The 15,588-nt window shown below is 59.3% G+C and overlaps 1 protein-coding gene across 4 annotated transcripts; it reads left to right on the top strand.

The window, feature by feature from the left end:
- Positions 1-4,294: 4,294 nt before the first annotated feature.
- On the top strand, positions 4,295-13,533 carry RNF112 (ring finger protein 112). Of its 4 annotated transcripts, XR_003506801.1 has the most exons (17): positions 4,297-4,422; positions 4,537-4,687; positions 4,870-4,910; positions 5,415-5,703; positions 5,904-6,110; positions 6,222-6,350; positions 6,524-6,628; positions 7,031-7,081; positions 7,328-7,384; positions 7,461-7,535; positions 7,633-7,750; positions 7,874-8,040; positions 8,114-8,167; positions 8,291-8,365; positions 8,499-9,817; positions 10,905-11,071; positions 12,188-13,533. XR_003506801.1 is itself a non-coding variant. In XM_027518150.1 (15 exons), the coding sequence occupies exons 1-15, from the start codon at positions 4,298-4,300 to the stop codon at positions 8,967-8,969; spliced, it is 2,109 nt and encodes a 702-aa protein (XP_027373951.1). In that variant the 5' UTR covers positions 4,296-4,297; the 3' UTR covers positions 8,970-9,883. The 4 variants fall into 4 exon arrangements, 3 of the variants coding, with proteins under 3 accessions (XP_027373952.1, XP_027373951.1, XP_027373950.1); XM_027518150.1 differs by lacking the exons at positions 10,905-11,071; positions 12,188-13,533 and having other exon boundaries at positions 4,296-4,422; positions 7,880-8,040; positions 8,499-9,883; XM_027518149.1 differs by lacking the exons at positions 10,905-11,071; positions 12,188-13,533 and having other exon boundaries at positions 8,499-9,883.
- Positions 13,534-15,588: the final 2,055 nt, after the last annotated feature.

Here is a 15,588-nt window from a genome sequence, read left to right as displayed (position 1 = left end):
TGGTCACTTCCTGTTACCTAACCTCACTCCACACTAGATTTCATTAACAAACAGGCTGTGTGGTGGATTGCTGAGCACCTGGCTGTTATGGCCGCTCTGCTCTCCCCAGGTCTAGGCTACAGGGTGGGGAGGGGTTGAGAGAGGAAGGAGTGTGTGTGTACATGTGTGTGTCTATGTATGTGTATGTGTGTGTGAGGGAGTGAGGTTAGCAGAAGGCAGGCGTGGCTGTGAGCATCTGTAGAGCCTCAGTTTCCTCATCTGTAAAGTGGAGCAATGATTCCACCTTTGGAGGAAATCTGGGAGAACTGAGTTTCTATCGTTGAAAGGACTCAGCCTACCTTCAGTTCAGTTCGGTTCAGTCGCTCAGTCGTGTCTGACTCAGCGACTCCATGGACTGCAGCCTACCAGGCTCCTCTATCCATGGGATTTTCCAGGCAAGAGTACAGGAGTGGGGTGCCACTGCCTTCTCTGCCAGGCTTCCCTGTCCATCACTAATTCCTGGAGCTTGCTCAAACTCATGTCCATTGAATCGGTGATGCCATCCATGGGATGGCAGCCTACCTTAGGAGCGAGTAAATGCCTGTGACCATCTCATCAGAGTAACAAACTAGCTGAAACAGGGCTCTGTCTGTGGGGCATGGTCTTCACGCCCTCAGGTCCTGCCTCTGTAGGAACCTCTCGGATTCTTATTTGACAAGAGGAGGGGTCAGGCCCCCTGGACGGGGAGGGGGCTGAGAGACCAGGCAGGGGGCAAACAGTGGGGAGATGCTGGCACAGTGAGGTGAGGTGAGCCCAGCTGGCATTTATTGAGCACCAGCTGCATGCCAGGCTCTCGCAATAACCCAGCAGGGGGGAGATCATTATCTTTAGCTTTACTGTCAGGAAGCTGAGCTGCAGGGAGGGGAGTGACCAGGCTGGCAAGCTGGGCAGGGTTGGCATTTGAACCAAGGCCTGGGTGCTGCCAGGGCCTTCCAGCTGGTCCGGTCCATCTGGGGGTGGCCTTGGCCACCAGATGGCCAGTGGAGGTCCAGATGTAGAGGCTGAGCCTGCAGGGGGCCCGGCCCCAATCAGTCTGGCTGGCTGGCTGTCCAGCTGCGAGCTGCTGCCTCTCACCTTGGAGGGGTCTGGGGGGTCAGGCCCAGCTGAGTGGAGACTGTGGCAGGGTGTCTGCTCCTCAGGGCCAGCTGGCCGCATCCTCAGCATCCTGGCCGACTGCCTGGATGCTCCAGACCTGGTGGGCGGCTAGGAGTCCAAATGGGGGATTTCAGGGGAGGGGCCTGGAGCTGGGCATGGGCTCGGGTTCAGGGAAATTGGTGCGTGATGGCGCAGGTTCCTTGGTTGCTGATGGCCCCCCGCTAGCCAGTGTAAACCTCAGGGGGCCTTTGAGCGTCACCACTGTCACCTCCAGTCCCCACAGTAGTCAGTCAGTGCCCTGGCCTGGGCGTCCTGCCCATGAAGGTCCCCTTCCTGTCCCTTGTGCTGGGACTGTGGCTTTTCTACCCCTTCCTGACCCCCAGGTGGGCCGCCCCAAGTCTCTGTGAGGAGGTCATGTGACTCTGAATCTCTGCTTCCCTGTCCGCAAAGTGGGGCTGTGAGTGTTAAGAAGTGGCTCCAGTGTCCATGGCCCCTTGCCCTCTCCCACCCCACCAGATTGGCTGCTGAGCCCCACTTCTGACTGACCACACCACTGCCCAGAAGTTTCCAAGTGCTCCACAAAATCTCCACTCTTGTCCTCATGCCCTTTGTTTCAGGGGACAGAGCCCAGTGTGCTCAGCCTGACCGCCAGGGCCTTTCCGGTGGGCTGCCCGGCTGCTGACACACAGCAGGGACCACCTGTGTCTGTTGTCCAAAAGAAGCAAGAACAGATGGGATTCTAATTGGAAATGGACTCAGCCCAAAACAGACCCCTGGGTGCCTAGCGTCAACAACAGCTCTGCCCACGCCACCCTGCGGCTGAAGCGTCTAGTTTTAAATCATCAACTATTTATTTATCTATGACTGGACACTTAGGATGCTTTAATCTCCCCTTTTAATTAGAAAAAAAAGTTTGTTTTTGGTGACATGGCAGACCATTAACCTCAAAACTCCAGAGCAAGTCAGACGTGCCTGGAACCGCCCTTCATTGTGGCTGAAGTTGGCAAAGATCAGCGTGTGAGTTGACCTCTATGCAGGTGAAGATCCCCACCAGGTCGGCGGTGGTGTCAGGGCAGGAGCCCCTGGCACAGCACTGCCTGCTGTAGCAAAACTTGGTGGCACTCTGGACGCAGTCCCTAGGGGACAGGTCTCAGGCCTGGTTTAGCCACCAGGTCTCCTGTAGTCTCTCTGCGTGGGTTCAGGGACACAGATCTCGTCACATGCCTCCTGCTTCAACTCCTTTAGGTTCCCACCGTCACGTCATTAAAGTCTAAAAGCTGCCCCATGTCCTCCCCAGGTCTGTGCTCTGTGGACCGCACTCCCCAGCACTGCCCCAGCCTGGCCTTGACACAGGCTGCTCCCTGTGACTGCAACGCCCACCCCACCCAGCGCCTTTCACAGAGAGGGGTTAACGTCCACCCATCCCACAAGACTGAGCCTCAGCAGCTGCAGGTCTGGCTGCGGGGCTTCCCCAGTCCCACAGTCTCCTAGGTTTCGGTGTCTGTGCTCAGGGTGGAGGCCTGTCCTGGGTTGGAACACAGCCTTTGAGCTCCCCTGGGTAAGGACCCCATCTGTCTCTTGTAGCCCTGGCAGCAAACTCCATGATTGGTACAGAAGAGGCACTTCCTAAAGATTTGAGAACAAAGAGGGGAAAGGACAGACGGGGAAGCTCTCTGAGGGTGTCTGAGCCAGCCTGGGCCTGGGCTGGGGGGTGGTTGCTGGGGCTCTCTGTCTGTGTAAACCCTCTAGCATGGGTTGGGGGGAGGCGGCGACAGGCCAGCACAGACCTGGGGTTGGGGGGCCGAGGCCGCCCTCTGGACCCGCACTGCATGGCCATCCTGCTCGCCCAGCCTTGGGTTCCCTGTTTAGACACCAGGCCCTCTGTGCTGTGGGGACCGGGGGAGGCAGCTCTTGGTGACACGGTGTGACCCTAAGTTGCTAAGCAGGTGTGGGATGATTGTTCTGCTCTGTTGTCTTAGGACAGGGCGGGGGTCGCCTTGATGGGAGGGGACTGGTGGCCCTGGGGGGTGGGGGTGGGTACTCAGCACATCCTGCTGTCCCTCCGGGTTTGGGAGGGTCCCAGCCACGAAGGCAGCTGAGTCTGGGCTCACCCACTGGACAGTACCCAGAGGCCACTGGCTAGACAATGGCCTCCTGGGCCAGAGAGGGCCCTGGGGACAGGACTGAGGGCTAGGCTGCAGAGGGTCCTGCACGCCCCACTCCTGGCCTCTCCTCCACCTCTCACTCCCTGTGAGAAATGTCCTTCCACCCCCACCCCTTTGCTGGCCCAGACTCCCCAGGAATGCAGATCCGAGTGCCCTGCCTTTGCTTGGTGCCCCTAGAGACCTGGATTCAATCCCTGGGTTGAGAAGATCCCTTAGAGGAGGGCACAACAACCCACTCCAGTATTCTTGCCTGGAGAATCCCATGGACAGAGGAGCCTGGTGGGCTACAGTCCACAGGGTCACAAACAGACACGACTGAGTGACTAACACACAGAGGAGCCTGGCGGCCCGCTATAGCCACAGGGAACACTGGGTGGAGGTCGGAGGTGGAGGAGGGAGGGCTGCTCAGGGAGGTTCAGACCCTCGGGTGCAGCCCAGGAACTTTGGATTCCAATCTAATGGAGCTGTGGCAGGTATTTGAGCAGCCTGGGGTCAGCTGTGCTCAGGGGTCTGGGCTGGCTGTGTACTGCAGGGTGAGTGGGAGGGGCCCAGTCAATAGGCAGCTAGAGGGTCCAGGGATAACTCTGTGGAAGAGGAAGACACCACGGGACAAAGAGCCAATGTCAGAGCAGCCCAGGGGGCTGAGGAAGGCATAGCTGGGACGACCCTAGGGAAGGGATGACCCTGGGGGAGGCACTACCGTGGGGGAGGGTCTTGTAGGCCACATGTTGTGGGTAGCATCATGGGCCCCAGCAGATGCCCAGCACCACGACCATCCACGGGAGGAAGGAGACCATCTGGGGCTCTGGGTCAGTGCCCGCCATGTGCTTTCCCGGTTCCCACACTTCTGTATTCTGTACCCCCTGCCTGCGGCCCTGGAAGAGACCTGCTGGGCCAGCAGGGGCAGTGCCAGCCTAGTTCTGTGTCTGCCACGCACCCATATGGTTTCGTTCTCCCTCCACCCTCCCCCGCCCTGTCCTTATCTTTCCCTCGTCTCCATGGCGACTCACCACCTCGCTAGCTCGCCTGCATCCCAGCCTCTGCCAGGGATTCTGGGCTCAGCTCTCTCATCCCTCCCTCCTCCGGAGCCCTGGTTCCCGCAGTCCTGTCTCCTCCCCCTGGGGTGAGTCCAGAGGCAGCCTCCTCTTTCCCGACTGTCACATCCATTTCCCAGCCCTGCCCAGTCGTCTCCTCCGGGGAGACCACCCTCCCCCTCACCAGCCTCCACCTGCCACAGCCCCACCAGCGCTTCCAGGAGAAGAGCCATCCTCAGCGCCGGCAAGGTCTCTCGGGCCTGTTCTCTGCTCTGGGACTCTTGCCCCCGCCAGCCTCCCATGCCGAGGTCCGCCTTGTCAGTCATTTCCTTTTGTCACCGGCTTGGCAAACAGGCAAGGTCTTGGTCCTGAGATCTGGGGAGGAAGTGTGTGGGGGGTTGCTGGGAAGGGGCCCCCTTGTGGGGATGGGTCTCCAGAGAGGGGATGGGGGCACCTAAAACCCAGGATGAAGATAGAACTCTGGATTCTCTTCTAAATAACATTTTTTGGGTTTTCTGTCCCCAATTTTCTCCAAGGAGAGAAAACGGAGCTTCATGGGGAACAGCAGCAACAGTTGGTAAGTGGAAGGCCTGGCGGCGGGTGGGGGCCATGTGGGTGGGCTGGCTGGGAGCACGGAGGCCTGTCCCAGGGCGGGCAACACGAGGCTGGCCCTGGTGGGCTGTGGAGGGAAGGACGGGAAATCAGGTGGGTGCCTCAGGAAGTCGGTGCCAGCTCAGTGCTGGAATCTTCTGAGAGCCATCTGCCCCGCTGCGGGAGCCCCCTTATGTCCACAGGCCCAGCGTGTTGAAGCCACTGCAGGGAGGGGGTAGGGGTAGGTGACCCCTGGAGGGACCCCTCCCCTCGAAGCAGGAGGCCGTGGGGGTGTATTTCCTTGGCATCTGTGCCAGACGCCGGCACCATCTTGTCTGCCCGCCCCTGCCTCCCTTCCTGGAGGATTAGAAACAGGCCAGACCCGGGCGGGAACTTACCCGCGACGGCTCCATCCAGGGTTCCTCGTTTCGGGGGCCCCTCTCACCACTGTCTGGGGTCCCCGCACCCCTCCCCCCACCGCCGCCCCCAGGTCCCATACGCCGTTCCCCAAGCTGGAGCTGGGGCTGGGGTCCCGGCCCACGGCGCCCCGCGAGCCGCCCGCCTGCTCCATCTGCCTGGAGAGGCCGCGTGAGCCCATCTCGCTGGACTGTGGCCACGACTTCTGCCCGCGGTGCTTCAGCACCCACCGCGTGCCTGGCTGCGGGCCGCCCTGCTGCCCCGAGTGCCGCAAGACCTGCAAGCGGAGGAAGGGCCTGCGGGGCCTGGGGGAGAGGATGAGGCTCCTGCCGCAGAGGCCGCTGCCCGCCGCCGCGCTGCAGGTGCCGGCATGGACCTGGAAGGAGGGGGCGGGGCGGAGGAGGGGGCGGGGCCATGGAGGTGAGCATGCCGGCCTGGGCCGGGGCGACGGAGGGGGCGGGGCGACGGAGGGCGTGGCTATGGGGCGGGGCGACGGAGGGAGCGGAGTTCGGGGTAGACACGCTCCAGCCTGGTGCTCAGGGAACCTCGTCTCTGGGCCCAGGAGACCTGCGCTGTGCGGGCTGAGCCGCTGCTGCTGGTGCGGATCAACGCCTCGGGGGGCCTCATCCTGCGAATGGGCGCCATCAACCGCTGCCTGAAGCACCCGCTGGCCAGGGACACCCCGGTCTGCCTCCTCGCCGTCCTGGGGGGGCCACACTCAGGGAAGACCTTCCTCCTCAACCACCTGCTCCAGGGCCTGCCCGGCCTGGTGAGCGCGGGGCCGGGCGAGGACTGGGGGACAGGACCAGGGTCCCAGCCGGGCTTGGCGAAGGGAGCAGGGCCGGATGGTCCAAAGCTGCTCTGCTTCTCTGTTCCTTAGGCGTCCGGCGAGGGCAGCTGGCCGAGGAGCGCGGGCTCCGGGCAGGGATTTAGGTGGGGAGCCAACGGCCTCTCTAGGGGCATCTGGATGTGGAGCCACCCTTTCCTGCTGGGGAAGGAGGGGAGGAAGGTGAGGGGTGAAGGGACGGAGGGGTCCAGGCCGATTCGGGCAGTGCGGGGGCTGGGGAGCAGAGAAGGTGATGGGCAGGAAAGCTTTGGGGGCCAGGATGAGAATGCGGGGTGGGAAGGGGCAGGGTTGGGGAGGCGCCTGGCAGGCTGACCCACAGCTGGCACTCCACGCAGGTGGCCGTGTTCCTGGTGGACACGGGGGACGTCATGAGCCCGGAGCTGAGCAGGGAAACAAGGACCCGGCTGTGCGCCCTCACCTCCATGCTGAGCTCCTACCAGGTGAGGCCCTGCTAGCTCCTCAAGGCCCTCTCCACCTTCCCAGGACCATCTTAGCCCAGGCTGGTCCCACCAAGGAAGGTCACCTTGGCCCCAGAGCAGGTTCTGGAGGCACCCCTGCGAGGGGATGACCTTAGGGAAGGTGGGAATATGGTTTGTCCTAAAGTTCGGTTGAAGGTTCCTGGGGCAGCTGAAGGTCTGTGGACCATTCTTGGGCCTGCCCTCCACCCCACCAAGGTCAGGCCAGTCCTGCCCCACTGCAGGGTGCAAGGGGTTCTCCTCCCCGGCTGATCCCTCCCACATCCTGAGCCCCACAGTCCACCTGAGGATCCTTCCTTGCCGGAGTCCTCCCAGCATCTCCTTGTCATCACAGCCCCTCCTGCACCTTGTTCTCCTTGGTTGCAGATCCTCACGGCCTCTCAGGAGCTGAAGGACACAGACCTGGAGCACCTGGAGGTGAGGGGATGGCTGGCCTGGGGCTGCTCTCTGTCCCTGTGTTGACTGTGAGGCAGGGGACTGGGCAGCTGGAATCGAGTGCTGCCGGGCTCTGCCCCAGGGTTTCGTGACCTGGAGCAGGGCTGTGGGCTGGGGGCTGAGGAGAGGCCGGAGGGTCCTGGGCTGGGAGTTGGGAGGGTGTCCTCCAGGGGCTGGGAGGCACATCTTTGGAGTGGTCCAGTTGTGACCTCTGTGCCCCGTCCCCAGACGTTTGTCCACGTGGCCGAGGTGATGGGCAGACACTATGGCATGGTGCCAATCCAGGTGAGAGCCCGTCTCTGGACTTGGAGCCCAGACCCCGACGCCCCAGCTGCTGCTGTCAGCACCCCTTCTCTTCCAGCACCTGGACCTCTTAGTTCGTGACTCCTCCCACCCCAGCAAGGCTTGGCAGGGTCACGTGGGCGATGTCATCCAGGTGAGGGAGGGGACGGAGGGCCGGGAAAATGGGGCAGGTATGGGGAGCTAGCTCAGAGTGCTCCCCCTCCTTTATTTATTTTTTCCCCCTCCTTTAGAAATCGTCCGGCAAGTACCCCAAGGTCCAGGGGCTGCTCCAAGGGAGGAGAGCCCGCTGCTACCTCCTGCCGGCTCCTGGACGGCGGTGGGCGAGCCGAGGCCATGGAAGCTCAGGCGGTGAGTGTCCCTGGAGCAGGGACTCCCTGGCCTGCCTTCTTCTGGGTGCCCAGCCTGATACCCTCTCTCCTCCTAAAGCCGGTCCTGCTCCGGGCTCCTCTGCATGAGGGATCTCTTCCTCAGACACAGATGACGATGCCGGCCGCCTGCGCGCCTACGTGGCTGATGTGCTGAGTGCAGCCCCCCAGCATGCCAAGAGCCGCTGCCCAGGCTACTGGAGCGAGGGGCGCCCCGCAGCCCGGGGGGACCGACGCCTGCTCACGGGGCAGCAGCTGGCTCAGGAGGTCAAGGTGTGAAAGCCCCCTGGAGCCCCGGACACCTGGTGCCCCTGCACCCCCTGACTCCCCACCGCTGTCTCTACAGAACCTCTCGGGCTGGATGGGCAGGACAGGGCCCAGCTGCGCCTCCCCGGATGAGGTACGGGGCCAAGGGGAGGACGTGGGAGTGGGGGAGGTGGGCCGGACTCCTCTGGGTGAAGCCGGGCAACCAGCAGGGGACAGGGGCAAAGGAGGGAGGCAGCCGGGTTTTCCCCCTGGACAGATGGCCGCCCAGCTGCACGACCTACGGACGGTGGAAGCTGCCAAGAAGGAGTTTGAGGAGTACGTGCGGCAGCAGGTGAGCCTGGCCTGCTGGGAGCCTGGGCGTCCTGTAGGAGAGGAGCCAGGCATTGTGTAGGAGGAGCCCAGGCGAGGGTCTGGTGGGAGACACTTGGCTCCGGGTCAGGCCCCTTCTTCCTCCTCTATCACAGGACGCAGCCACCAAGCGCATATTCTCTGCGCTCCGGGTACTGCCGGACACCATGCGGAACCTCCTGTCAGCCCAGAAGGACACGCTGCTGGCCCGGCACGGGGCAACCTTGCTGTGCACCGGGAGGGAGCAGACTTTAGAGGCCCTGGAGGCCGAGCTGCAGGCCGAGGCCAAGGCCTTCATGGACTCCTACACCGTGCGCTTCTGTGGCCACCTGGCTGCCGTCGGCGGCGCAGTGGGCGCGGGGCTCATGGGCCTGGCAGGGGGCGTGGTGGGCGCAGGCATGGCAGCAGCGGCGCTGGCCGCAGAGGCCGGGATGGTGGCTGCGGGAGCCGCGGTGGGGGCCACGGGGGCGGCCGTGGTCGGGGGAGGTGTGGGTGCCGGGCTGGCGGCCACGGTGGGCTGCATGGAGAAGGAGGAAGACGAGAGGGTGCAGGAGGGGGACCGGGAACCCCTGCTGCAGGAGGAGTGACCCCCGCCTGGATGCTCCAGGGCTGGATGCTGGGGGGAGGGGCGGATGTGGGAGAGGGCTGGGGGTGCTGATCCGAGGGCCCCCGTGTACCACACTATCCTGGGTGAACGGCCCATCTGGGTGGTGACAGAATCGCAGTCACCAAGAAAGCGAGAGGGCCCAGGGCCAGGAGGGGCCTGAACAAAGCCTTGGGCTGTTTCTGTCCCAGACAGTCCCAGACCTGCCTCTCTTCCTAGATGAACAGGCCCAGGGTCTCCCACCAAGAGCGTGACCCACCCTCTCCACACTGGCTTCTTTCCTGGGACTGCAGCAGGGCTGGGCGGGCGCCATTCTGAAGCCTCCCCTTCAGAGACGGAAGCAGCCCCAGGATGAGGGCTCCTGGTGATCAGGATCAGGAGCCCCGAAGAGGGGCTGAGAATGGGATGGGTGCCCCCACCCCAGGCGGCACACAGTGGCCTAACCCCAGAGCGGACACTCCTCCCAAAGTTACCCCAGCAGGACGGGGGCTGCCCCTCCTCTGGCAGCCCCAGGGAGCCTGTACGCTCCCTGAGAGCAGGGCCCCTTACGTGTCCCTTGTGGTCATGTCCTTTGTCCAGCCCGGTCAGTGCCCACGTTCTCTATGGAATGCCGTCCCAGCAACGCGTCAGAGCCAAAGAAAAACTCCAGTAGTTGCTGAATTACACCAACAGCCCTCATCGCAGATTCTAGAAAAGTCCTGGGGGGACAGGTCCATGGACCACACCGCCCCCTGACCCTGGGGCAGACCCCTCGGGCCCGGTGGCAGGAGACCTGAATGCAGCCCCACGACAAGCCCGAGGACAGGAGAGCCCCACGAGGAGGCTTCTAGGGTATTAAACTGCGAAGGATTAATGGGTGCATCCTACAAAAAATAAAACGTGTGTGCTTGAGTGTCAGCGTCCCGGTAAATCATTGAAGCAGCTCCAGAGCTCAGCCTCCACGGGGCTTTGGGGACTGGGCAGTGAGCCCAGGCGCTCCATGATGGGGACCTGCAGACAGGAAGAGGGGCCAAAATCCAGAGACCTGGGGGCCAAGGGCTTGTCCGCCCACTAGGACTGGATCCCGCTCCGATCGTCTCTCCCACCTCGCTGGCCCTGGGGAAGGTAGTCACTTGGTTTCCATCCAAGGGTGGAGGTGGACGGGGAGTGACTGCTGGAGCCGGAGGCAGGAGGAGCCAGGACCTCTCTGCAGGCCAGCACCTGGCGAGCATCTGCTGCCCTGGCTCTGCCCAGCCTGCACTCAGCAGGACAGCAACTGAGTCTGCGTTGGAACCCTGTCCTTTGCAGCAAACCCAGAGAGGGGACATCTCAGCTGACGCTGCCCTGGTGGCTGATGGCAGGAGAGCCTCCAAACTCCTGACCCCTAGCTGGTGTCCCCCTGCCGAACTGGGAGATTCCTTTAGGGTCAGCTGTGCTGAAATTGAGGTGTCGGGACCAGCTCTCGGAAGCAGTGTCTGGAGACAGACAGAAGGGCGTGGTCTGGGACCCAGCTCCACAGCAGAAGTCAGAGAAATCCCAATGCCCGGCCTGGGATGGATGGAGATGGAGGGCTGGGGTGACTCTGGAACTTCTGGGGTTGGGGCCAGAGGTGAAGGCAGGGCTCAGACCGTGTGTGTTTGTCGAGGACAGTTTCTGGAAGCATCTCCCTGGGTTGTTCCCTTGTCATCCAGTGGACACACAGGCTTACAGAGCCTCGCAGGCTTTGGGGCTGGCAGGCTCAGGATGTGGGGGAGTCTCCAAGGAGTCAGGAAGGGAGGGAGCAGTCTAGCTGGAAGCCCCCTCCCCTGGGGCTGCAAGGAACTGCAGTGCACTGCCCCCCTGCTCTCTGGACAGAAGGGAGACTGCCCGGTGGGCCAGGTGAGCACTCTGCAGAGGCCAGATGGATCACATTGAGCCACATTTGCCTTGTGTCTTACAGCTCTTAAAGCATCTCCCCAGAGCCTGGGACCCACCTGGGGCATTGAGGACATCGAGGGCCCGATTTTATCAGAAGTTCAGAGAAATGACGCGTCTCCATTGAGAAAACTAGTCAGAGATGAGCTGGGCCTCGAACACACGATCTCTGATGCCAAATTCGTTGCTCAGGTAAGCCCACATCACTCCCTATCCCAACCCAGATCCTGCGATCAGGCCTCTGGGCTCCAAGCCCAGTGCTTCCAACACTAGTTCTGTAGTTCACAAGAGCCCAGGGACTGTGTCGAGACCTCGCAGCCTGGTTGGTTCTAACCTTTCTCTCTGGTGAAGGTAACTGATTTCCACATTCCTCGGGTGACAAGCGTCAGGGTAGAGATCTGGCTGGGGACTTAGCCTGTGGTGCCTGCTTCTGGAGCCTCCTGGTGCTGAAGCTGGCCACAGAGGGAGGGAAGCTGTGTCCTTGGGCCCCCTCCTCCCACCCCCGAGCCCCCAGGTCATACTCTGAAACTCTTGTGCCCAGTGTGTGGTATCAGCAGGTGAGGCTTTTGGGAGGGATTAGGTCTTGAGGGTGCAGCCCTCGTGTATGGGGTTAGTGTCCTTGTCAGATATGAACAGACCTGGCACAGCCCCCAGCCCCTTCCACGTGTGAGGGCCCAGCCGACTATGCTCCAGGAAGTGGGCCCTCCCCAGCTGCAACAGCGTGTCCGCTGGCCCCAGGATCTTGGACTTTCAACTTCTCAAGCATGAGGAATAAACGCTGTCCCTTCTGTGGATTTTATTACAGCAGTCCCTTTATGTAGACATTGAAAAGAGGTGGCCTTTCTGGGAAGAAAAATCTCTTGAGTTTTAATTCTGGTAAAAAGCTTATTTTGGGCTTCCCAGGTGGCTGAGTGGTAAAGAATCCACCTGCCAACGAAGGAGACACAAGAGGCACAGGGTCAGTCCTTGGGTGGGGAAGATCCCCGGAGGAGGAAATGGCTACCCACTCCAGTCTTCTTGCCTGGAGAATCCCATGGACAGAGGAGCCTGGTGGGCTACAGTCCGTGGGGTCACAAAGAGTCAGACACGACTGAAGCAACTGAGCATGCAGGCAAAAAGCTTATTTAGCCTTTAAAAACATTTGCATACCTATTAACAGGACAGAGGAAGAATTTACAAATATGAATTTTCTCCAGGAAAAGTCTTAAGGGAGGGGGCGAAAAGAGCTCTTCCCTTTGATAACCAGGGAAAATTCAGTCTTAGGTTTATTCATCCTCCAGATTTTCCCCTTTTGTTGTTATTTTATAGTAATGAGACAGGCTGGGACCCGGGACTGTTTACCAGAGCGCTTGCACCTGGACATACACGAGGGCACACGTGGGGGCAATCATGAACAATGAGCTGCGGAAGGCCACAAACCAACCACCAGGGCTGAGGCTCGGAAGGTAAAGCGAAGCGCTGAGGCAGATCTCTGCGCACTGCCCCACCCAGGGGGCGGGCAGACCGCCCAAGCTGACCCCGGCCCCACCCGACCTGGTTAAGGGCCCAGCCCGCCCCTAAGAGCCGCAAAGCCACCTGGTGCTTGTTCCCACTGCGCAAGTGGCAGGAGCTCCAATAATCCTCACCTGAATTTCTCATCTGGCCTCATCGATTTCTGTTGATCAAAGAGTCCAAGGACTCGGGTCAGTGCTATACTTGGCGACCACCCTCGTGGGCTGTCCGTGGGGCCTTTGCCTCTTCCCTGGGAGAGGATGCAGGCACCTCCGGGACCATCGAACAAGCTTCCCTGAGCGGCCGGGACCCCTTGCTTCAGCTTCTCCCGTTCGGTAAATCTGCTTCCTCACCCCAGGGCCTCAGCACCTGTGCTCAGGCACAGCTTCTCTCCCCTTTGTCCCAGCCCTCTCCTGACCTCTCTCATCTCCTTCTCCTGTCCTCTTCTTCCAAGGGGGTGGAGGACAGGCAGCTACAGCTTCTCTCAGGCGTGACAGCTGCTCCCTCTGGCCAGCAGCGGTCACCTGACGAGGGACAGACAGGCAGGAGACATGTAACTGGCTGGTGTCCAGGCTCCATCATCCCAGGGGGCAATGGACAGGGTTTCAGCCCTTTCTGGAAGGGAAGGGACTGGAGCTTGAATAGACACCCACGGCCTGGGTCGAAATGGCAACCTCTCTCTGTCTTTTCTGTCCCTCCTCCCCTCCCTTGGTTCTCACACCCACACTGCTGTCCCTCTCACTCTGGACACTCCCTGTGGGGTCACATTTTCATGACCCCCCAGTGCTTTTCTGTCCCCAGCTCCTGCTGGTAGGAGGGGCATGTAAGAGAGGAGCAGGGCTGCATAGAGTCCTCCAGGGACAACGCACGGTGACCTCATCTTTCTGTTCCTGTCTGTAATAGTGTCTGTTGCTGCTACATGTTAAGGCTTGATCAGTGAGTTTAAAGGGGTCTGTGTTTCATGTGGTTTTGTCTGTCCAGCCTCTTGTATGCGTCTCTGCTGGGCTCAAATCCAGCACGTGAGGCTTGAAATGCGAGCACAGCGCATGTGGCCTGAGACTCCCACCTTGGGTGACTTAGTCGGACTTCAGAGAATTAACCTGTTGATTAAAATAGAGTCCAAGGGGCTTCCCTGGTGGTCCAGTGATCAAGAATTCGCCTGCCAATGCAGGGGATGCCGGTTCAATCCCTGGTCCGGGAAGACCCACATACCATGGGGCAACTAAGCCTGCACCAACAACTGAGCCCGTGTGCCGCGACTGCAGAGGCCGAGCGCCTGCGCCGCACAAGAGAAGCCGCCGCAACGAGAAGCCTGTGCACCACGGTGAAGAGCAGCCCCTACGCACAAAACTGGAGACAGCTCACCAGCAACAAGGGCCCAGCACAGCCAAAATAAATAAGTACATAAATATATTTTTTAAAGGAGCAGAATCTATTTAAAAAATTAAAAATAAAGAGTTCAAACACCTGGTTCAGTAACAGCAACACTACAATTTCTAATGATCTCCGTTGCTATTTCTACCTTTCTTGTTTTTTGCAGCCATTGAAATTTTAAGCCATTCTGTAAATACAAAGCCAAGTAATTATCAGAATCCCAATGGGATGAATTAGAGATGTCAGTACAATACATGATTTGAGGAGAAATCTTTAATGCATACCAGTGTTAAACACTTAAATTCTTGAATATGTGAGGGAGGAAAAAGCATCTTTTCTTTTGCTGTATATTTGTGAAAAACAAGATGACATTCTCAAAATGGAGTCACTGATGCTGAGCTCCACATCACCAAACTTCACTTAATTACTGCTTCAGACTCTCCCCGAAATAGGATCTTAAACCAGGGAATCAGGAATTGCCTGGTCGATACCAGTGAGGTCACACTGGCCTGATGGACCCCTGCTTCCCCAACAGGGAAATTACCTCTCAACAACCACCTCACTTTTCAGCCCAGCGTGACTTCCTGTTCCTGCCCCTTCTGCCTGTGAAAGTCTTGTCCTCTGTACAGTTCCTCAGAGCTCCTGCCAGAGGCAATGCCATCTAATTCATAAGTCATTGAACAAAGCCAGTACGATCTTTAAAATGTATGCAGTTGAATTTTGTTTAACATACTTGTCTGCATTCTCAGCTGGGAGCCATGCAACAAAAGCCAGATGAACAAGAGAAAAGCACACAGATTTATTTAATGTAAGTTGTCTGGGATGCGGGAGCCTCAGTAAGGAAACAGAAGCCTGAAGAGGTGGTTACACCTGTGTGTTTTTAGAGAAACATGGTAGAACCAGAAAGGGTATGACAAGCTCCGTGGATTAGCGGCGGTGGGAGGGGGAGGGGGCTCCACAATACCTGTCCGTACCCTTTCCTCCCCTCCTCACTCTTCTAGGAAACAAGGGGCTCCTTTCCTCCAGCTGTGGGAGGGGTCCCCTCTCACACGACAGCGTTATGAGGGTCAGAAACTGCTTCCTGAACCTGCCATTTCTCAAATCCCTTCATCTTAAAATATTCAGTGTGCCAAGGTGCCAAATTCTGGGGCAGCGTATCCTGAATCCCGCTGATAAGCAGCGTGCAAAATCCCCCTTCTGCTGCACGTTAGTTTTACAAACCATATTCACTGTTGCTCGCACTTTCACACGATCAACTATTTGAGTATCATTCTGTTGCTCACAGTCCCACCCAATCTTTTTTTGCTCGAACCACATGGCCTGTGGAATTTCCCAGACCAGGAATCCAAGTCCCCTGCAGTGGAAGGGCAGAGTCTTAACTCCTGGACCACTCAGTCCTAACCTGAGGAACAGTGTAACTCCAGGGCCTGATAGTTGGAACATGCCAACATTTTCTCTTGTAAGAACCAACACGTTTGTCCCAAGATCCCCTGATCACACAAGAAGCCTCATACTTCCGTGATAACTTTGGTCTTCAGTAAGTGTTCTGTTATCCTAAATAATGTTTCCCAGACACAAAGGAAAAGACAGCCATGGCTGTCACCCAGTACTGAAGCGTCTCCTGAGGTGCTCTTGGGAGGTTCAGGCTCAGCCTCCACGGCTCTGAGTCTCAGGACTGACCCCCTGGGGGCCATTTCCCACACCAGTTGCTGTGTGATTACAGCCAGTCTGAGCTGTCTGTGCTGGTGATGGTCTGAGCTGGTGATGGTCTCAGAGCCACAGTGAGGCCACAAGCTGTGTTATCGCTGAGTGACCTCTGAGTCCTTGTGGGGAGTTTTTGTCCC

Source organism: Bos indicus x Bos taurus, chromosome 19, assembly GCF_003369695.1.
Source record: "Bos indicus x Bos taurus breed Angus x Brahman F1 hybrid chromosome 19, Bos_hybrid_MaternalHap_v2.0, whole genome shotgun sequence".
Lineage (NCBI taxonomy): Eukaryota > Metazoa > Chordata > Mammalia > Artiodactyla > Bovidae > Bos > Bos indicus x Bos taurus.
This window is presented reverse-complemented; position numbering and strand designations above follow the sequence as displayed.